This window comes from Pseudoliparis swirei, chromosome 21, assembly GCF_029220125.1.
Source record: "Pseudoliparis swirei isolate HS2019 ecotype Mariana Trench chromosome 21, NWPU_hadal_v1, whole genome shotgun sequence".
Classification (NCBI taxonomy): Eukaryota; Metazoa; Chordata; class Actinopteri; order Perciformes; family Liparidae; genus Pseudoliparis; species Pseudoliparis swirei.
In genome coordinates this window covers 9,601,096-9,623,962 of record NC_079408.1, presented here as the reverse complement: position 1 = coordinate 9,623,962, position 22,867 = coordinate 9,601,096, and the positions used below count along the sequence as shown (strand labels likewise).

The following is a 22,867-nucleotide window of genomic DNA, read 5'->3' as shown; positions in this document are numbered from 1 at the left end:
TTGGCTGTGGAGCATGGACATAGCCTCATGAGTCGAGCTCTCACCCCGCGCTTGTGGACAATCTGAGGGTAAACTAGGAAATACAGCATTAGGTGTTACGGTCACCTCGGCAACTTACAGCCTCAGCACATTCGAGGAAACGGGGCATGCAAGAAGCGGTTCCTCAGGACAACAACATGTTGTTTCACACGGTAATAGTTTTAAAGCTGCAGCTCCAAAAGGCAGAGAACACAAACTGGGTTTAAAGGAACATGTGCTGCACTCAAAAAACCGATTCAAGCCCTTCTTAGAGGTGACACATTTAAATATTGTTTGATACATTTAAATAAATCAATTACAAAACGAAGATATTTATATTGAATATGTGTAACACAAAATGTATGAATACTTTCATTTATTAGATTTATTTAGGTTACACTCACAAAAATGATTCAAGCCCTTCTTCGAGGTGACACATTTAAATATTGTTTGATACATTTAAATAAATCAATTACAAAAATAGATATTTATATTTAATGGGTGTAACACAAAATGTATGAATACTTTCATTTATTAGATGTATTTAGGTTAGATGGTGCGCATATCAACTCAAAATAAATGTGTTTCATTGGGGACTACCCTTTGCGCATGCGCCAGCTGAAAATCAGTTGTTTACAAGGTGAACACACTTTCAGGGCTGTACGGTGGTGTAGTGGCTAGCACTGTTGCCTCAAAACCAGAGGTCCGTGGGTTCAATTCCCAGTCGGGGCTTTCCTTCTGTGTGGAGTTTGCATGTTTTGTTAGTTAGTTAGTTTATATTTTGAGTTGGACAAACACAAATTAATTAAATTGAATGAATATCGTTATTTTATTTTAGATGTATTTGATACAAATGAGTTGGACTAACTTAATTACATTTTATTGCACTGATGTGCTAAATTTGAGTTGGAGTTGCATATCATTATTGGATGGAAAACCTGCCAACAATTTAATTGAGTTCATCCAATGAGTCATTTCTTTGAGTGTGTAAGCTTACCTTTGCATCGCCAAAAGAGTTGCAAAAATATGAGCAGCTGATATTTGGATGACTTCTAAATGCTAATGCAGTTAGGTGTAAAAACATGTTCGAGAGGAGATCCCTTCTTGTTTTACTGTGTGTATCTAGCAGCACAAGTGCAAGGCTGCCTAAATTTAGTCACTAGTTCACTGGGTTACATTACCTATTAACAAGTCTCTTAGAACATTGTAGGTCATCAGCGTGAAAGGCAGGCTCTGAGTTTAGGGCTAATATGACATCTCATCAGGCGTCTACTTTTTTTCACACGTAGCCCAGCATGCTCCGTGTCAACTTTTTCCCGCCTGTCCTCCGAAGCAGCTTTCAGCTACATGATTAGTAAAATAAAGTGGTGCATTCAAGGTTTGAGTTAATGACCACAATGCAAAAACTCGTATGTTCTTTGCAGCACCACTCTGAGTATGGAAGTCATTATGTAATGTGTTCACAGCCTTGCCTAAAAGCACACTTTCAAACCGAGGGACTCATAAAACTGTGTGTGAGGTTTAATGGCAGTGGACGGGCTCTCAAGTACTTCAAACCATTTGTCCATCACAGGAACACTTAATTCATTTTGATCCTGGGTGAAAGTACAAGCAGAGGTTGAGCTGCTCAACATGACGTCAAGATGGAGGGTGAGACTTGTAATAGGCCTCTACTAATCTGGGCGACAAAAGGAACGTAGTGGTAATAATTACATCACTGAAAATGACATCATGAATCTGTAACCTGGTCTGGCAACATCATGAAAGTGAGCAGAAGAATGTATCAGTGTAAAACTACTGGGCAAGAGGAAAAAACGATTCCTGAACAAGGTTAGTGTGTGTGGGTCGAGCTGCAGTGAGATAAACACACCGAGGACAGTGAGTTCAGAGATAAGCGAGGCAACTACCCAGGTTGGAGATATGATATACTCTCGATATTCCTAGACACTGCAAATACAACTTTAAATCTATTAGTCTACAGCCATGCTAGCGATTTACTTTGGCAACATGCTAATGTCAGCATGCTAATACGCTCACATTGAGAATGCTTGAAGCCGGTACAATGTTTACCATTGTCGTTTTACATGTTAACATGTTAACTGGTCACTAACCCAATTATTGAATGAGTACACAATTAATGATGGCCCTGAATGAAAAATTAAGGGATAATCAAATAATTCTTCCTCTTGTCTCCACAACATGGCAGTCCATCCAACAATTGTTGAGATGTATTAAGTCAGGGCTCTCAAGTGTCACGCATTGAGCGTGAGACTCACGAGACTCGTCTCATTAACTCACATAACTCTCACACATCACACTATTCATAAAAAAAAAAAAAAAAAAAATAATGTTTTTTAATTGGTGTGTCATATGTGATGTCGATCGCGCCGAGAGTTCCAAGAGTTCCCGGCGTGCGCGCCAAGATCGGAAAAGAAAAAAAAACCCTTTCCCTCGTCAACAACTTCTCTCTTCTCTGCCTGTCTTCTTCTAGAGAGAGAGCCTGATTGATATCGAAAAAAATTCCGTCGGGGGAAGTGATGGAAATGTCACGCTTGCCTATCTTCAAAACTTGAGAGCCCTGTTAAGTCCACCTCTTGGTTGCAGCTAAAGTGTCTAATAATTACACCACATAAATGTGTGATGTCATTTTTAACAGATGTCTCATACACACAATAGTGATTGTCTAAAATCTACTTGAATACTCTTTTTGATCTTTGAGAAAATGCTCTGCTAAAATGGCTAGCTTGACCAAAACGTGACTTAAAGCAAGATTTCTAAACCCTAAAAAACCTCAAAACCTCAAAAAGGTTGCAACATGAAAAAAGAACCAGCGCATGGTCCGAGCCTTCTCCTGTGCCGAGTTAAACACCGCACAGAGACTGAGCAGATGGCTGAAAGCTCTTGGCTCGGTCGTGGCACAACGTACACAATAACTAACATCATGGTGCACAACACAGCTCTCACAAAAGGCATTGTTGATTCTAGAAAGCCATGCTGTCAAGCTTATGATTAAGTTCACCTTTCCCTTTATAATGATGCAATCGCGTTGACAGGATGAAGAGACGGAGTGAAGCTCCCGTCTTGTTACCTGGCTCGCACGCACCTGCCTTCCTGAGTGAGGAGGAGACGTCCGAGTGCCCTCCCTGAGGTCGGACTAGACGGATGTTGTTTTTGTTTCCAAGTGTAAATTGGTCTTGACGGAAAGGTCGCTTTATTTGGGAACATTACTGGACAACTCGAGATGTTTTTTCAAAACTTAGAGCTCAAGGACATTGATGCTTCAGTATATTCTTAAATCACCGCCCCAATGACTGAGGATGAAGTGCAAACATTTGGACTAATGGGGCAAACCATCCGTTCTATCGATAACAGAATTGAAAGCATGACTGTTGAAGCTGAACGGACGTGAGGGCAATAAAACAACCATCTCTAAAGTGGAATAACGCCGAGTGTGAGTGACACAGCGCTTAATCAGGCAGGAAAAGAGCATGCAGTGATGGCTGTCTGATTAATGTTTGCCCTTTCAGTTTGTTGACAAAATGGCTTAAGTATGCGTGTGGTACTGGAGAGAGCGGCGTGCGCTGAGCTCTGGTGCCCTTACCCACAAAAGGTTAAAGATGACATTTTTGCTGTTCAAAACACAAACACAAATGGGTGTTGTTGTCCTGAGGAATCAAGTGTATAAGCAATAAGGAATGATTCTGCGGAAGCTAAACATTTGACTGATTCAGTCCTCACATGCACACACAAAGCCATGCCATACCTTCCGAGAAAGAAAAACACCGTGACCACAGTAGTTAGGTGGCTGCAGCTGTAACGGCAGGTTGCAGCCGCCTCATCGTAAATGTAATTTATAGCCACCACTGAGCAACAGAGCTGGCGTAGCCATTTCAGCCTGGAGCAATACAAGATAATGAGATCGAATGCCTTTCAAGGGGTAGTAAATAAAGAAAAATGCCTCAGCTAAATATGATTACCACGGGACATGGTGTAACTAGACTCGAGCCACAATACGGTCTCATAATGCGTAGTATCTTCTTCACCATGAGCTGAGGAAGTTGTAAACATACTGCAACCCTGAAATATGTAAATGAGTCTGAACAGATCAGTTCATCCGCCACGCTCCTTTAAGATTTGTGATTCAAGAGTAATTTATCTGAAATGTAAAGTCAAGCTGAAGGGTAAAACCTCCCTAGCCCGAAATCAACCGGATCCATGAGCCGATAATGAGTGCCAGACACACCTTTGATGAATCCATATCATGTGCAAATAAAAATGTCTTGACCACAAAATGCTGCTTAATATCGATAAATTGTGGATCAATTCTCGTTTGATGAGCGGTGCTGCTGAGCTTGCCTCTTCTTTGTTATTTGAGGGTGTAGCTACAGTAAGTGCCACTCAGAGGCAAAGGATGTCCGCATGGGACGGATGACTTTAATACTGTAAGTGCAAAAGCCCCCTTTGCAGTGTGAGATTCAAATGAAAACTATGAAATGGTTCTGTGATGGGGGAACTCAAGGTTTAGTCTCTGTGAAATTGGGTAAGATAATTCTTAATTTCAGGCGTTGATAGCATTCATCAGACCCTGCATTTTATGTCCTCCCTTAGTTGTTCCGGGCCTTTTCCCCTCGATGTTATCAGACTAAAATAGTGCAGCCACATCTGTGTGTGTAATACTAGCGCCGTGGTCTCTTCTCAAGAGCTTCGGCGGGTTGATGTGTGTGACAAGTTCTTAACTTATGCAATTTAGCACCAGCTCCTCGCTGTCCCTTTAGCGCCGCGGCGCCAAGAAGGCGGGGCTCGCGAAAGTAGGCCATGACTCCAAGGGAGCACAACTTACCCTGTGACAGATTAACCCTTGTGTTGCCTTAGGGTCATTTTGACCCGAACCAATATTACACCCTCCCCCCGCTTTAGGATTAATTTGACCCCATTCAATGTTTAATGTCGGTGTTCTTTCGGTAGTCAACAAACAAACATAAAGTGCCTCACACTTAAACTTGGAAAACAATATTAATTCTAATAATTTTCTGGAGGTTTTAATTGCTGGCGTCAAATTGAACCCAAAGGGTAAAATATGTTAGTAAATATAAAGGTAACAGGAGGGTGAAACATTGAATCGGGTCAAAATGACCCAAAGGCGGGGGGAGGGTGTAATATTGAGTCGGGTCAAAATGACCCTAAGGCAACACAAGGGTTAAATGATGCTATCGTGGAGGAGGCAACAGCACCGAGCGTGTGAGCCTGTGCAGCTTCAGTCGTGGTCCAAAGATCTCGTGACTCTCTCCGAGATACATTTGATGTCCTTTTGACTTCACGTCTCATGGGGTCATCGGACCCTATGAGACGGCATAGATCCTCTCTACCTCCATCTGCCTGATGGATCGTGGAGGTCTCCATCGTGGAATATGCCGACTATGAACTATTCATACACTGTCATATTCATTGAATGTATTTAAACTCTAAATCTGTCCTTCTGTCCACATTACATCTATTGCATCTGTCCATCCTGGAGAGGGATCCTCCTCTGTTGCTCTCCTGAAGGTTTCTTCCCTTTTTTTCCCCCTGAAGGGTTATTTGGGAGTTTTTCCTGGTCCGATGTGAGGTTTTGGGACAGGGATGTCTATGTGTACAGATTGTAAAGCACTCCGAGACAAATTTATAATTTGTGAAATTGGGCAATACAAATAAACTGAATTGAATTGAATGTCTGAGTTAGTCTCCTTGAATGAATTACCTCTCTTAGTTCCACTTACTGCTTAGATGGGAAAGGCCCGTTTCCACACAGGTAATGTGAAAACCCATAAAAAGAAAACGCTAAGGTATAGTTCTCTTTGGGTCTCAAGAAAAGGACCCATTCTTTCATCCTTAATGTCGTTCATTCATCACTCTGACTTAAGTGAAAACTACAATACTCAAATAAATACTCCTCAGTTAGCTGAGATAGCTCAACATTAGCCTGACAATTAACATTTAAACACTGTAGTAGAAACATGAGGTGCAAAAAAACACAACATAGGGGTTAGACAAGGTAAACGCTCTTCATGAGTATTCATTGTGATTAAACTGTGGAACAGATACGGTCTTGGATGACTACGTGAAAAATAATGAATAGTCAAATTCAAACTAATGATGATACAAATACTTTGTCAGGATCAGCATTACATCACTTTAGAAGTTGCATGTTCAGCAGCCACTTAATAAGCGTATATTTTCAGGGGATGCCGGCCAAAGTTTGACGATAAAAGTGATAGGTTTGTAGGTTTTCAGGCTGATCACACAGATTTGTCTACAAATAAAGGAATATAAATGTTAAATGTATAAGTAGTAACATTTACGAACAGCAGTGCATTCATCAAATTATTCTGATATAGTTACACAACTCTTCTGATCAGAACTGTCAAAAGAAACAGACATAAATTTAGATTTTTTTAACATAAACCGACGCAACTTCTATTAGGCTTACAATCAAGAAGCTACCACTGTTGATGACACATCATCCTGACCAACGTCCCACCTGGACCCAACTCAATACTGAGCTCACTCCTAATAAAGCCTGCTCCAAGTCCTGGCAATACATCACAATCAAGCAGCAATCTCAGGGTATCCAGTTCATCACAAGGCTGCGCTGTGTCAACCGCTGTCCTTTTAAGGGCAAAATATGTAAACGGTCACAAAACAGGTGTGTGTTCTTGCAGAGAAAATGTTAAAAGTTAGTCCGGCTTAAAGCTGATATTGCGGGAATTTAATTAATCACGAGAATTGTAATTGTAATTCTTGGGCCTCATTATGATTGTATCGTTGCTTTCGGTGTAATCAGAAGCCGATTTCTGGGACATTTTATGTCCCCTCTGTGAGGGATTGTATCTGGCAGAGGACACCAGTGCTGTCATCCCATCTTTCTGCATTTTAATGTGACTCTGGTTATCGTTCTAACTGGTTTCAAGGCCAAAAGTAATTCATTGTTGCACGTCGGAATGTGGCAGGCAGCTAAACCTCAGTTGGGAACCAAGAAAATGAATTACTCCACGGAGAGTATTTAAACAACTACCATTGATGTTGTTGCTGAATTGATGTATTTGACTTTGAACGCTACACTGCAGGAGGACATGCTTACTGTCCTCACACCAGGTAATACAGTCAGTGGTGTCTTCGTCTCTTGTGCATCTGGAGGCAGTTCAATGCAACTGCAGAGTCCAATTAATAATATCCCTGAAGATCCATCATCTGCAGGCATTTCAAACTTAAGATAAATAGTATTTCATCAATATAAGAACTAAACATGGTCAAAGAGTGAATAAATCTGTCCTAGTCGTAGCTGTAAAAACTGCTTGTTTAACTGCATGATATTTAGGTCGAAGCTCATGATTGGTGGCGGCATGCTATGCCGGCCGGTCAATACCTGTTTCGATTTCGAGATTAAACTCTCCCATCTCTCAAAAAGGTCAGCTTTAACAGTCTCGCCATGGGATATTTACAGAAGGTCATATTGCCATATGATCTATAAAACAAATGCAAAGTCAAACACCTTTGGAGCAAATTATATCAAAGCCAATCAGAAAGAGCCAGGGGGATAGATTATTTTTAAATTGTATATTTATTGGGTCAGTGTGCGGGCAGCAGGTTCACTTTAACACCTCAGTCCAGCGTGTGAGTCCCGCAAGGCTGCATGTTGTTTTGGAGTGAAACACAGATATACATGACAGACACTCTTCAGCTCGCAATCAACTGAAATCACGCCGAGCAAGACAGAAACAAGGACAGCAGATGAGCAGGGTCTGGCGGCCGGACCGAGCTTGAACTTTATCCATGCTGGCAAGATTCCACCAAAAGGAACCAAGAAAGAAGAAAGTGAGGCCAGTGCGAAATCAATCTGAACTGCTGAAACATGAGGAAATGTGGTATAACGCATACATTAACGAGAACGGGCACTCGGTAGAGCGCATTCCTTCGCATATCACAAGATTGGGCATTGAATTATGAACATTCTGGCATTAGTTGCATGCCAATTGGATAGAAATGGTAAAAAGAAGATGTTGACCTTTTCATGGCCTTGACCTTGACCTTTGACCTGATCAATCCTAAAATCTAATCGAATGGTCCCCGGATAATAAACAATCATCCCACCAAATTGCATGCGATTCGGTTTAATACTTTTTGAGTTATGCGAGTAACACGCATACAAATAAATTAATACACGGCGATCAAATCAAAACCTTCCGCATTTTCAATGCGAAGGTAAACATGTTGAAATGTTGAAGCAGAGCCACATGAGATGGAATGATGAGATTGAAAGGGTCTTCACTATAAATGTTTACTGTACTGGACAGAAAACTGGAGGGGAGTGGGATCTGGTGGGACCGTGTGAACCTCCATAGAAACATGTTAAAAGAAGCTGATGATAACATGTGCATTGGAGAAGACACCTGCCTGTTCACAGCCTCCCCCCATAATAATAATCCCAACAGAAACATGCAGACCGATATTAAGTGAACTGTGATAAAGTGAATGTGGAACAATATCTAAATGTCCAGATCTGCCGAGGACAGAAGATTAAACGTCTTACGGCTTTGCAATGTCGGACTCTCCCCTTTGTAGTATCAAATATTTTCTGTTGCTCCCAAAACAAATTATGGAAAACAGCCACAATACCAGAGCTACCAACAGTGGACATATGTTGATTACAATACTGCTGTTGCAAATGTTAGATCTGCAGATCCAAGTCAATAGAAGAAAAGTAATTCAGATGCAGCCACACTGGGTACGAAGAAAAGCTCATTTCATATCAGATCAATCAAATGGGAGACGAGGGAGGTGGATACAGATATGCCATTTGTTTCCATTTGGTAGGCCCAAATACAAACAAGCTCAAAGATTGGAGTCGGGAAGAGTGAAATGTCTTCTCTGTTATTTAATGAAACAGCTTTCAGTTTATTTTGGCAGGCAGGAACAATTGCTGTGAAATCAAGTGATGGAAAAAGGAGGCAGAGTAAGTCTTCATGGTCTGTCTTAAAACAAAAGACAATTTGGAACATTGCCATGGCCCTGCTGATGCCCCACCCCCCTCTTCCTCTGGATCGTGGCTATTTTGCAATCTTTCTGATGAGATGATGAATTTACTTACCCTGGGACATGACATTAAATTGTGTGTTTTACTGCCAATGAAGAAAGGCAAAAGCAATGAATGAGTCCAAACATTCTGGGAATAGATCTGTGTCTACAGCCAGATGGACTGAAGCCTTGGTTATTCCCTTCAGGTCAGCCATTGCATGAGAGAAAACAATGTGGCACAAACTACTGTAGCTCGAAACTGGTAAAAAGAACACACTCAGCATGGCTTTCTGCCATTGGTGCAATTTGCTACTGTGTGTATTGGCCCACGCTCTTGCAGGCAAATCTGAGTAGAGAGAAATAGTGTGGAAGTCAAATAAAATGCTGTCATTTGCTGTTTTGAGCTGAGTGTTACTGACTGCGCTGACTGGAGCTGAGCAATGGGAACCGCAGGTCAACGTTTTTTAAGAGGGAGAGCATGTTCTCACTCTGGCCAGAATGACATCATCAGAGGCCCTCGACTTTATTGGAGTCTGGGAGAGAGAGTCTGTGCTTTTAATTGCAGACATTTGTCACTTGGAAGTGTTCCAATGCCAGCTTGCTCTGGTTTTGGAAGAATAGGTAGTCTGCCCTTTCTACTGCGATCATGTTTAAGATTAAAAGGTGGAACAAAAGATGAGAGACACTCGAAGAGGACGCGAGTCATTCATATCCTAGCTGCTGACAGGAAAGTCACACTGATGCTTATTGGTCACTCAGAAAAAGTGCATCAATGGAATTATGGATTTTATTCTGACAAGATATTCATCGCTGTCATCTCAAAACAATTTATTTGAAATGTATATTTCTATATTTACTGTCGCGCAGCCAAAAACCAAAGTAAGGCAATAAAGTATCGGTTGAGATTTGAGAAAAATAAAAATAAATTGGCTTGGAGGGTCGATTACATTTGTACTTGCTTACTTTATATTACTTCTATTAAAATAAGGCTTTCACTCACTCCTGTAAGACAACGGTGCTTGACAGTTTTGTGACATGATGTTTTCTAATATCATTATTTAGTGGAGTGCAAAACACTGAAAATTAAAATGTTGCTCCGTGCAGTCAATGCAGTCAGCATGTACTAAAGAGATCACTAGTAATGAGATAAATCTACGATACTTCCGAGTCGGCACTTTCCATCCCACTGTTTCAATTATATTTACATTAGTGTACTCATCTGATGAAAGTAAAATGGTGGAAATAGTCTCCCATCGCTGTGACCATCATCAGAAATATTATCCTCAATAAGTAAGGAATACATTAACTGTTGCCGATTGATTTCCAGTCAGAAACAATCGATATGGACAAGGAAGGCAGTATGTCAAAAATTAGAAGGGGCTCTAAAGCCTGGCTTTTTCAATCCGTAAAAAGACGCAATAAGCTATATTGTGGACAAGGTAGTCCTTACTTCATTATGCATGAAGATCTATGTCATCGGCTTAATATTTTTTTTGGGGGGGGGGGGATTTATGCGGCAACATGACTTCATTTTGTTGGCTAATTAAAGCGAACATGCTGAATGTGCATACTAGTTCTCTAACCTTGATTAAAAAATGAATATCACATGTGGAGCTTCAATGCACGAGAGATAAATAACTCACGGTTGATCAAAAAAGTGGTTCTTCCTTTCATAACAACACTTAAGCTTTAACTACGCAACTATTTCCTTCAATAAAACCCTCACAATCTGAATAGCCAAATAGTGGTATGCTTCAAATCCTAACGGCGTTGAATAAGAATTGAGGATATGGCAAGATGGTGCTTTACAGACACTACCACCTTGCACTGTTATAGCACACATGTATCTACCTCCAGCTCCCCTTCCTTTGAGTACAGCTGTCAGCTATTAGATATTTAACTAAGAAGCATCTGACCTCCTCCTATCACAAATTTATCATCAATGATGTTTGTCAAAATTGATTGCTTGCATATATCAGACTGCACTGCCTGCAACTGAGTCATTGTTCTCATAGTTTAATCTTTTAAAGCCGTACTGCTTTTTCAAGTAATAATGCAATTTATTTCATGAATGGATAGCAATTATTATGAAATCAGCTGGACGGATCTAAAATGTCAGGGCTTTAAATAAGGCCGACAACTTCCTCTAACTCAACTTGGATGATGGATGTGTGGGCGTCGACACAGAAAACAATCTCATGAAGATGCAGTTCTTACCAAGCTCATAAAACAGGACTGGAAGTGTACACACTCCCGCACTTAACAGAATGATTGTTGGCTGGCAGCCGACTCTAAACACCATTAATATCTGTACAGGAAATGAGGATCGCTTTGACCGCCTCGGCCTATCTAGAAGATAACTGTGTTTCTCCGGCTGTTTATACCCACGGGATGTGTTGCTCAGTGACAGGCACGTCAGGACTGCTGCATATCAAATGAATGCCGCCAAACATTCATCATTTTGTACCGTCAAAATTCGGAGCCAAAGAAAACGACAAAAAGTGTTGCCACTTGTTTCTAACAGAACATCAACTTTTCCACATTCCTCCAGCTCCAAGTGTTGGATGAGAACCTTCCTGTCTCGGATACTGGACTACGAGATGAAGCTTGATCATTAACAACCAACTGAAAATAGGAAAAAGTCAGAGATGCGTGATAAGTAAAGTGCATTGGTTTTAAGGTGTGATTAAACTAAGAGCCAGGAGAGTCGCTGAGAGGCTGTTCTCTGGCAGAGTTTCAATTTGAGCTGAAGGGATAATCACAATATAAATGTACCCGCTGACATTGTGAACGTTCTTGCAAATCCTGTGATACAAATAAGAGGAATGTTTTTTGGGGATTAAGTGGGTAAATAAAATATCTGAAAAGTCTATTTATGTCAAGAAAACCTCTGCAGTCTTTGCAACACCAGCTAAAATGGTCTGATATATTAAATGTATACTTATGGCGGTACCAATGTACACTACCGTTCAAAAGTTTGGGATCACCCAGACAATTTCATGTCTTCCATGAAAAATCACACTTTTATTTATCAAATGAATATAAAATATAGTCAAGACATTGACAAGGTTAGAAATAATGATTAATATTTGAAGTATTAATTTTGTTCTACAAACTTCAAGCTCAAAGGAAGGCCAGTTGTATAGCTTATATCACCAGCATAACTGTTTTCAGCTGTGCTAACATAATTGCACGGGTTTTCTAATCAGACATTAGTCTTCTAAGGCGATTAGCAAACACAATGTACCATTAGAACACTGGAGTGATAGTTGATGGAAATGGGCCTCTATACACCTATGGAGATATTTCATTAGAAATCAGACACTTCCACCTAGAATAGTGATTTACCACATTAACAATGTAGAGAGTGTATTACTGATTAATTTAATGTTATCTTTATTGAAAAAACAGTGCTTTTTTTTGAAAAATAAAGTCATTTCTAAGTGATCCCAAACTTTTGAACGGTAGTGTATATCTTTTTTTAGTGTACATCGTCCACCATCCACCATCAAACCAGACGTTCAACCAACCAATCAGCTTCTTTTGTTCATACAGGACAAACACAGAGGGAAAAGAAGGCTATTACTATATTATATCATTGATTATTGTCAAAGTAAATATGACAATCTCTTGTGACATTGACTTTTTATTTATTTTTTTAAGCCTTTTAAGTATACGGTTTGGTTTACCTGTAGTTGTCCCTGCGTTTACTTCAAACACATTTATGGTTCAACACTCGAGCACCAACCTGTTGACCCCCCCAGCTGTGACTATCTCCGCTGCCAGACCATAAACCCCAATTAAGGACACGGAGAACACAATCACTTTTTTGGATGGCCAAGACTTTCTCTCTGCGCTCCCGCCCGTTAATGACGGACGGCGAGTCCAAATTGACACAACTTTTCATCCCTGTTTGTGAAATGGTCTATTCGTGAATGTGTGTGTGTGTGATTGATTGATTGAGGAGGTCTGGGGCTGAACCGGAGCAATATTTATCATCGAGTGACACTGTTTAGTCTGCACCCCATGAGCCTCTGCTCAGCACTTTGCACTAATAGCTCTGCGCTATATACCCAGATATGTACATGTGTGCAAAAAGAATCCTGGTGTGTATGCGAGAGAGAGAGAGAGAGAGAGAGAGAGAGAAAGAAAGAGTTGATCAGAGAAACAAAAAATGTAAATTTGTCCCGTTAACATCACAGAGTCCACATTTCGACAATAGTCATGGAATTTCCATCAGAGGGGCTCATTAAAAGTTGTGACGAGCCATGTTGAGCCAACATTTACATCACACGTCCGTAACAGCTTCATTCAGAATTAAAATGAGAGTGGCTACCCACACACTGCTTCGCCATGCCTTGCTGCCTTGCTCATATTCATAGCACAATGCGCTGGTGATTGGCTGACGCAATGATCTTGTTCTTGCTTTCCAACAAGGAAGCATGCCAGACCAGTGGCAGGGAGAGGCTGGTAATTAACACTTTTTCTTCTTCTTCAGGTCTCCCGTCCTTTTTAATCTGCAGAAGTGATCCCGTTTGCAATGTGTCGTCTTGCGGTTTCTTTTTCCTGCCAAATGACAGCTTTGCGGCCGAGCTGAGAAACTCCCAATGCTTTTTACCACACGGTGGCTTTTAAAGCGTCGCCTCCCCCCCCCAGAGGCCTCGGCGGCGCCGCTCAGGTGGAGGGATGCGAGCGTACTGGGCAGCTCCCAGCTGCAAACGTGTCTGACTGTATGAATGTTAAGCAGAGCATGCACGCTCAGTGAAACATTTCCCGAAAGGTTTTAGAGATATAAATAGGTGAACAACAAACAGTTGTGGCTCGAGCAGACGGCGTCAGCTGCAGAAGGGGATTTGTGTTCCAACAAGGTAAACAAAAGGTAATTCCTTGCGACTGTCGGGTTTTTGTGACGAAGGGAAGCGGTGCAGTGGGAATACGGGGGTTACGTCTATCACCTCACAGTTAAGTGCTGAAATGATTAGTTGATTAATGGATTCATAGATGGACAAAGTAGGAAATATTTAGGTCTAATCTTTCAAAAAGGTACATTTTTGCTATGATTTGAGGCTTTTCTTTAGAAATATATGTATATATACATACAAATACATATGTATACATACACATACATATATATATACATGTATATACATATATATGTATATATAGCAAACTATATATAGATATAACAATACAATACATGGAGATGTCCCTTTGGGCTCTCTGAAATTGTGATGGATGGTTTTCACTTTTGCCTCAAAGATGGATAAAGAAAAAATATAATCTGTGGAAAATAACTAAATGCAGCTCCAGTGAAGTTTGCACCAACGATGAAATGATTAGTCAATAAATCAACTATTTTTATAAATCGATTAGCCTTTTTTCATTCACACTAAAATACTAACAATTTGCTGGTTTCAGCTTCTTCAATTTTACTGCTTTTTTAAAACAAATTTAGAATTCGAGAAAGTCATCAACAAATGAATTGAAGAAGGAAATAAGGTTGTTGCAGCCATAGAGCATTATCTATAATGCCTATGTATAAGGTTTATCTCCACATATTTTGCCCTACAAATATTTCTGACTCCCACATCACGACTTTCGACGTCCCTTCCTCTCCTGAACATGACATCAGCAAAACATCAACGCCTATATTGTCTGCTCGTCGCGTACCACAGGCTCAGACAGCAGATATTCTGTCAGTAATTACACTCGGGGACACCTGTGTGGAATACAGATCACACAATCAGGCGCTCGGCACGATGGTTTGACACCTCTATCATCTCGCTACGGAAAAATAATCAATATCATGTCGGCTGCAACAGCGTGAGGGGGAGAGCGGCTCAACTCGCCTCTGTTTAGTGGAGCATGTCAACCTTTTCTGGAAGCGGGAGCTTCACAGTTCCCCCAAATGAAAACACAGCTCCCATGTGCCTTTGAAATAACCTCCGCCAGGACGAACACCGCCGTGCTCCATCTAAACACTTCTCGCGGGTCAGGTCAGCTTTTTCCAGCTACCTCACTATTCAACATATTTCTTATCCTCTCTCTGAATATGCATGAAGTTTTCGACTTCTTATTGATTATCCAAATTAGAAAATAAGGCGCGTTTCTGCATCAGCAGTCTGATGGATGGGCTGATTTCTCTCAGCTCAGATTGTTGACTGTGCTGCTCTACTTTATTTAAAGAGACGACTTCATACGGTCCAATCTAAACAGTTTATTTGATTGAAACATTCATGCTTACTGAGCCTCACTGTGCACATCGTACGATAGGTTTGCCTCGAGTCCGCAATGAGATGCAGATACGGGACAAAGTGTTAACTTGATTGTATTTTGAGCAAATTGACAATGAACTATGAACGTGAAAATATTGAACTGAAAACTGGCCCCACAAACCAAGAACAATTACAATCATCACTTGACAGTCCTCAACTCCAGAAGTGGAATCAGAACTCGTCTGTGTAGCGTCTCGAATGTCTGCTCCGACACAACAGCTCCCTCCCTCCAGTCACTTCACAACCTCTTTATGTCTTCAGAACTTCCGCTCGCAAGATAACAGTCCATTAGTTTTTTTTCTGAGTCACTAAGTCCTGCTTTGGTAGTGTGACCTCCATTAGCTTGACTAACAAGTGCGTTCAAAGGAGTTTTTGTTATTTGGCTGCTAGAACTCTTTTGAAACACACTTGGAGTAAAAGTTTCCACGTCACATTCCATCAATCAGCCACTTCATTTTTTCTCCGAGATTTCTCCTCGTTTCTGTCCCTCTCTCCCTCGATCTCCATCGGTGTCTTACCCTCTGAGAAGCTGATGAGCCCCAGGAGGTGCAGCAGCTTGATCGAGGCGAACACCAGCACCACGATGCCCACCGTCTGCAGCCCCTCTGTCTCCCAGATCGCGGTCAGCATTGCTCCACCCTCAGCCCCTTCCACGCCACCATTCCCAGACCCGGAGCCCGAGCCGGCCTCTTCGCCCTCTGGAACAGCGCCAGGTCGAGCGCTGCCACCCGGCCCTGCGCTCCAGTTCCCCTGCACCCACTCCAGGACTACGCCAGCCCACACGCACGGGCCGGGAGCCTCCTGGCACCCACCTCCTGCTCAGCTGCTCCCTAAATCCAGGCTGGGTTCAGCTAAAAGGGGAGGAGGTTGAGAGCAATAAATACTGGTCTCAGGTTAGTGAGGAGCCTGCAGTCATGAAGGATCTCGAGGGGTCACTGAGAATCAAGAAAAGATGAATATAAAAAAGGGAGAAAAGTCCATGCAGGCGGATCTAAATCCCTCCTTCTCCTTTTTCTTTCCTCTCCTCACAAATGAGGAGACATGTGGAAGCAGTGCAAAAGCAAGCAGAGCAAACTCTGCTCTGCTGTGACAGTTTGTTGCTCTCTCTCTCTCTCTCTCTCTCTCTCTCTTTCAGGCTCACCGACTGCTCTCAGCGCAAAGTCAAGGGAGGGAAGATAAGAGGGAGTGGATATGAGCGAGGGAGCAGGGAGGGAGGGGAGAGGAGGTCGAGGCAGAGGGGAGGTGTGGGGCTACAGTGGAAAACGCACAACCTCGATTTAGCCTTATGGTTCACATTGACTTAAAACATAAACTATAAAATAAGTTGTTTTCCACACCTGCTAAGTTTTTAGTTATGGTGTGTGAGACACTCTGAACATCTGCCCATATCATTAAATCATGAAAATGCTATGAGCGAGGTTGAAGATGACGATGATTAAGAAAGAAGAGGGACATTATTCCTTTGAAGCTGGACAGAAAAACAGTAGCTTTCTCGTGAGGCATTCATTATAGTCTACTTCAAAAAGACAAAATAAATTGCTCACGCTTCAAAGTATTATTGAAAAGAGGCTTTTGGAAATCATTCTCTATGGGGTTTTTTTAAGCTGTGAGAAAACTTCAATGCACACAATCCACATATCCACACATAAAACAGAATACATACTGTAATAACACCGAAAGGGAACATTCCTAAATGAAAGTGAGAGTAGAAATACTATTGATCCAAACCACTTTATTAAATGTACCTGCTTGCTTTCAGAAGGAGTTTGATTCAACTGAGATGTAGTCGAGTGTTGAAGAGGATAAACAAAGCCTGGGCGTGTGTGTGTGAGAGAGAGCGTGTGTGTGTGTGTGTGTGTGTGTGTGCGTGAGAGATAGAGGTATTCATGCAACCAATGTTTAGCAATTGAGAGAAGACACCACCATCTACTGCCCTTGTGTAGTAATCTCATCCACCCCTAGAATAATTATTTCCTCACAACTCTAATAATAATATTTGAATGTATCCATTTAAAACTCAATTGTTTAATCAATTTCCAATTTCGAACAGTTTTCCAGAATAAAATGCACTATTTTGAACCAAAGAAACGTCCTGTGCTGTGATTTGTTCTTTAACTGTGACTCACCACTTTACTCAATTGCTCTTTGATAAATGTTCAATGAGAAGCAGCTTATTTCAGAAATGGAAAACAACTCGCATGCATTCATTTGCATTCTTCCATCTGCTGCTGCTTTTTTACGAACACCACAGATTGGAAATTGAGGGACGTAATCCCACTTTAGAAATGAAAAATAAATACAATCTGTGTAAGTAAGTCAGCATGATGCCGTGTGAAATAAATAATATTCAGCAGACCCATTCTACTTGATCTGGATGGCGCCTGGCCATGAGAGGAGTCATTACTATGCGAGTGTCATGCAAAGTGAAAAAACACACACTGGCGATGTGACACTGCACGGACAGCATGAGTGAGTGTTCTGTTTAAAAAAAAATCGAATTAGAGAAGAATTTAGCTTTTTCGGACAACAACGTATGCTTCCCGAATGAGAAATTAGCTTTTTCCGATAAAGAGTGACCAAAGGTTGCCATTCCGATCAGTCCACGTTAGTCTGTATGTTCCTGTGGAAGGGGTCGCAGTCAGGATAAAATCCTTTCCATGTTCTATTATTATAAGCTACACGTACACGATCAAACTGTTCAAACTGCAGGGGAGGGGGTAGCAAACACATTTTGATTAAACTTGAAAGCTGCAATATTTATACATCAATAATTGATCAAATGATAAATGTGAAGGTCACCAATGTCAAGGTCACTAATGTCAAGGTCACTGATGTGAAGGTGGTCCCTTGTAGTGACTAAACCAGACTCAGCAAAGAAGGTTTTAAAAGCCCACTAAACACCATCTTTCTTGAGCACTTAATGACAAACAGATATAGTTAGCAACTAGTGTGAATACAGTGCATTTTTTCCCAGATCATTTCCCCTTGAGACCAAATTGAAAGCCAATGTTGCTTTTTGTCTGCTAAATTGTGTAAAAAAAACAACTGTTTGCGAACATGTTTACCATATAAACTTCAAATATGGAGCTATGTTTGGAGCTGGTTTCCACTGCAACTAATTGGCTACATAAATCACTTATTGCAGAAAAAACTCAGCAGCAAGAGTATGACTAATTATGAGGATCCTGTTAAATCGGGAGCCACAATAAATTGGGGGCCACAATAAAAAGCATGGCTGCCAACATGTGGCCCCTGGCAGTACATCAGTGAAGCCGTATCACAGCGACATTCAAGCCACATGTACAGTTTCCGTAACGCAGCCAAGTTCCCCGAAGCCAGAGGGATGCGTTGCCTCTGGCCTCACTCTGCCCAGTCCCTTGTACATCCATGGTCAATAAAACATGTAGGAACTAGAACGGGCACTTCGCATATCACAAGATTGGGCATTGAATTATGAACATTTTGGCATTAGTTGCATGCCAATTGGATATAAATTGACCGTGCTATGGTAAAAAGAAGATGTTGACCTTTTCATGACCTTGACCTTGACCTTTGACCCGATCGATCCCAAAATCTAATCAAATGGTCCCCGGATAATAACCAATCATCCCACCAAATTTCATGCGATTCGGTTTAAATAAATAAATACACGGCGATCAAAACATAACCTTCCGCATTTTCAATGCGAAGGTAATGATTGACCAATCAGAACCTGGCTGCAGCACGGAGAGACTATACCCGCCCAATACATTATTGAATCAATGAGAGGGTGAGATATATGCGGGGAAGAAATAGTGGGGGTGGGGTTTTTGTGCCACTAAGCATCCATCCAACTTTTAGAGTAGCCGTGATTCTATCCATATGGCTGACAGGTACATATTACACTCCCACATCTTGCTCCATTAACGTCACACAAACCCTGGACGATCACCAGTCTTTAGAGCTCCGGTAGGTCTGACAGATGGAGAAGCAAAACATCCTGCAGTTATGGACATAGAAAGGCTATTTTGTTTTGGAAGACTGATATTGCTAAAATCATTTGTAATTAAAGTGGAAAAGGAAAGTGGAAGACGTAGAATGTTGACATTTCTATGACGTGAAACAAAGATTTGAGGAAACATGGACACTTGATGACGCTGTGTTGTTCTGATCCGATAACTCTGTGGTGAGATCTTTGTCAGCCAATAACACAACGTTGTAAACAATGTCCCATGTTCTACAGTACACATGCAATCTGCCATAAAAAGGTTCCATTAGAGGACACCTCAAGTGTTATATCATCATCCTACCAGAACTTAAATCAATAAATAACAATGTATATGGACATAACAACATAAAAAGCCCATTTCTACAGCTAACGGTTGTGTTTCCGAATGTATAGCAAGTAGAGAGAAAAAGGTGAGAAGATATAGATACTTAAAGCTTCTCGAAGAAACTTGAATTTTGTGTTGATTTTGGCAATTACTGTGGATGCGATTCACAGCAGTGGGAATGCAGATTTTATGAAAATGTCTTGCATCCATTATTTATGTGACCATCCAGAAAGAAAATGATTCTTAAGAGTGGGGTGAACTTCACCTGAGCTGTGATTCAGTCCTTCTCAAACTTTGTGGAGATTGAAAAGAAGCAAAAGCACTGCATGAAATTTGGACAGGAATTAAATGTTATCGTTCTACTAAACCACATATTAGTATGATATGTTAATAATTAAGAAAACCATCTCCAGGTGATGCAGGTCTGAAATGTCAAGCTGCACTGAGGTCTGGCCTGTCCCGCTCTCTGAAGGCCTTATCGGTGTAATGGACAGGAAAGGTCTGAGAAACAAACCTGACGCCTTTTTGTCCCTCTGCCTCTGTAGACTGACAGTCATTGATCTTGGGAAAGATTACACATTGTTCTCACTTGCCGCTGCCACATGTCTCGTCACTCAGTTTCTATTCTGAGTATTCGCAAGGGGAGGATCTTATCACTTTAGTCTGGGCGGAGTGGACACAGAGGACACAGCCTGACGACGTCAATGAATCATTCTCACCACCAGTGCTGATGTGAAATACAATATATATAGAAAAAATAACTGATAGACTATCAATTATATGAAAACAAACCTAAAATGTTGCAAAACGGTTAATGGTAAGGACACGATGAGACTTGCTGAGACTTTTTGGCAAAATTGGAAAACAATTTCCTGAACTGTGTTTTTTTTCTTTTTTCCCCCCACGTAGTGACAGAAAGTGCTTACCAGATAACCCCCGAGACCAAAATGTCTATTAAGTATCGGACAACCATCATCAATCAGAGGGCCGCCGATGGGTGGACACGGAAAAGAGCCGGAGATAAGACCGTCCTGCTGTCTACAGATCAGCTGAGGGCATTAGTGAGTGATATAATTAGGCGACACCTGCTTTGATTTGCTGAGTCATGCAAAGCGTTTGTGTTCATCTTGTGTTTTCTAAAGCACGTTAAAATAAGGCTGCCATATTTACTGAAGCATCACCGATGATGGGGAAGGCAATTATAAGCTGTGAACCGGGGCGACCCTCAGCTAAGCGGTATGTGCCACCATTGACATTGGATAACTCTGATATTGAAGACTTTCTTTGTGCATGCATTAATTGACGGGGAAGTTTTCAACCCTAAATGATGTATTTGCAGATCCTTGGGGGAAGTTAACACTTGCCCTGTGCTGATCATTACCCCACCGAATCATTTTCATCCAGTCGAGTTGACCCAGTTGTTAAGATAGGTTAAGTTAACCCTCCTGTTACCTTTCGGGTCAATTTGACCCCATTCAATGTTTAATGTCGGTGTTCCTTGGGGTCAATTTGACCCCAGGCTGTTTTTCACTGTGTCAAACATATAAGAAATATCAACTTTTGTATATATTTAAAGGGCTATTTAGGTAGTCAACAAACAAACATAAAGTACCTCACACTTAAACTTGGGAAACAATATTAATTCTAATAATTTTCTGGAGGTTTTAATTGCTGGGGTCAAATTGACCCCGAGGGTACAATATGTCAGTAAATATGAAGGTAACAGGAAGGTTAAGAATGTCACCTGGAGATAGACACTTTGAGCCAATTCAGGATGTATACTTCATAACCCGATTTGGACTTTTTCCTCCAAATGCACAAGCCTTGTTTTTAAGCCGAAACAATAAATCAATTGGTCGCTCGTTCGTCGCACGTTAAAATCGCTTCTAAAAATGCTTGGTCTCGTCTGGTGTGTTGTGTAGATTACAGGGAAAGCCCAGCATGGCGTCTGTTGAGAAACGTGAGCCTGCGGTCGTGAATGCCGTCCACCTTCAAAAGGACATGCCAGTCTTCTTTTTTTTTTACAGCAAGACCACAAGATTGTTATCAACGTCCCAATTGATTCCAGATTAGTTGTGGTCTAAAAGGGAAAAGTCGACGACATTATCTGCGAATGGACAGTACCACAAGGCTCGGGGCAGCGTGCTGCAGCCGATAACATTGACCTGCTTTTCTCCACGTCTCAACCGTATTAGCTCTGACACGGCTATCTGACAGCTCACTGTGGACAACAAGCAGCCGCAGACGGCGGGACATGGATTGCCTTTTCACGGCCGGCCTTTCATCCCATTTCCCGCGAGCCATCCGTCAGCGTCAAAGTGCCAGTCAAACTAAACTTCAAGTGCAAAGGTCGTTGGAGAATATGCATGAGCAGGAGCAGTAAAACAGTAGAGAAGAGGAGGGAGACAGAGTTCACTACGGCTGGAGCCGCTGTGCAGAATATGAGCTAGAACGAGCATTCCTAGTAAGAAATGAAGGCAGAAAGGAAATCAATACAGTTGGGTATATCTTATAGGAAGCATTCATTCAGGTCTAACATTGTTAAAGCAATATTTCTCATGAGTCCTGTCTCTTTAACCCTCCTGTTACCTTATGGTCAATTTGACCCCATTCAATGTTTAATGTCGGTGTTCTTTCGGGTCAATTTGACCCCAGGCTGTTTTTCACTGTGTCAAACATATAAGAAATATCAACTTTTTTATATATTTAAAGGGCTATTTAGGTAGTCAACAAACAATCATAAAGTACCTCACACTTAAACTTGGAAAACAATATTAATTCTAATATTTTTCTGCAGGTTTTAATTGCTGGGGTCAAATTGACCCCAAGGGTAAAATATGTCAGTAAATATAAAGGTAACAGGAGGTTTAAACATTGAATGGGGTCAAATTGACCCTAAGGCAACATGAAGGTTAAATGAAAACAATAATATTCGATGTCGGGGTTTTAATCGAGGCACTGGCAATATATCAAAGGAAATAAACGCCTCGCCTAAGTTCCAGGTTTATTAAACACAGATATCATGTTGGAACTCTATTAGGCATTAAATCAAATGATACCCGGTGACATTCATCGTACTGCTGAGTTAGCCGACCTAAAAAAGAATCCGAACTGATGGATCGAACCAAGTTGATATTGGACGTGCATTCAAAAGGCAGGAAAGGGGAGGAGTCCACTGGAAAGGAGATCCTCTGTTTCTGTAACTCCCTG

The 22,867-nt window shown here is 41.3% G+C and overlaps 1 protein-coding gene across 2 annotated transcripts in view; it reads right to left on the bottom strand.

Moving 5' to 3' along the window:
• kcnip4a (potassium voltage-gated channel interacting protein 4a) overlaps positions 1-22,867 on the bottom strand; it is a 43,252-nt gene that overhangs the window by 9,739 nt on the left and 10,646 nt on the right. Inside the window, exon 1 of one of the 2 annotated variants that reach the window (XM_056443095.1) lies at positions 15,863-16,317. The exons of the other annotated variant lie outside the window; for it this stretch is intronic. Within the exon in view, the coding sequence (XP_056299070.1) occupies positions 15,863-15,974 (112 nt within the window). The 5' untranslated portion in view covers positions 15,975-16,317. Of the gene's footprint in view, positions 1-15,862; positions 16,318-22,867 lie in introns of those variants that run through there. 2 annotated transcript variants of the gene reach the window in all.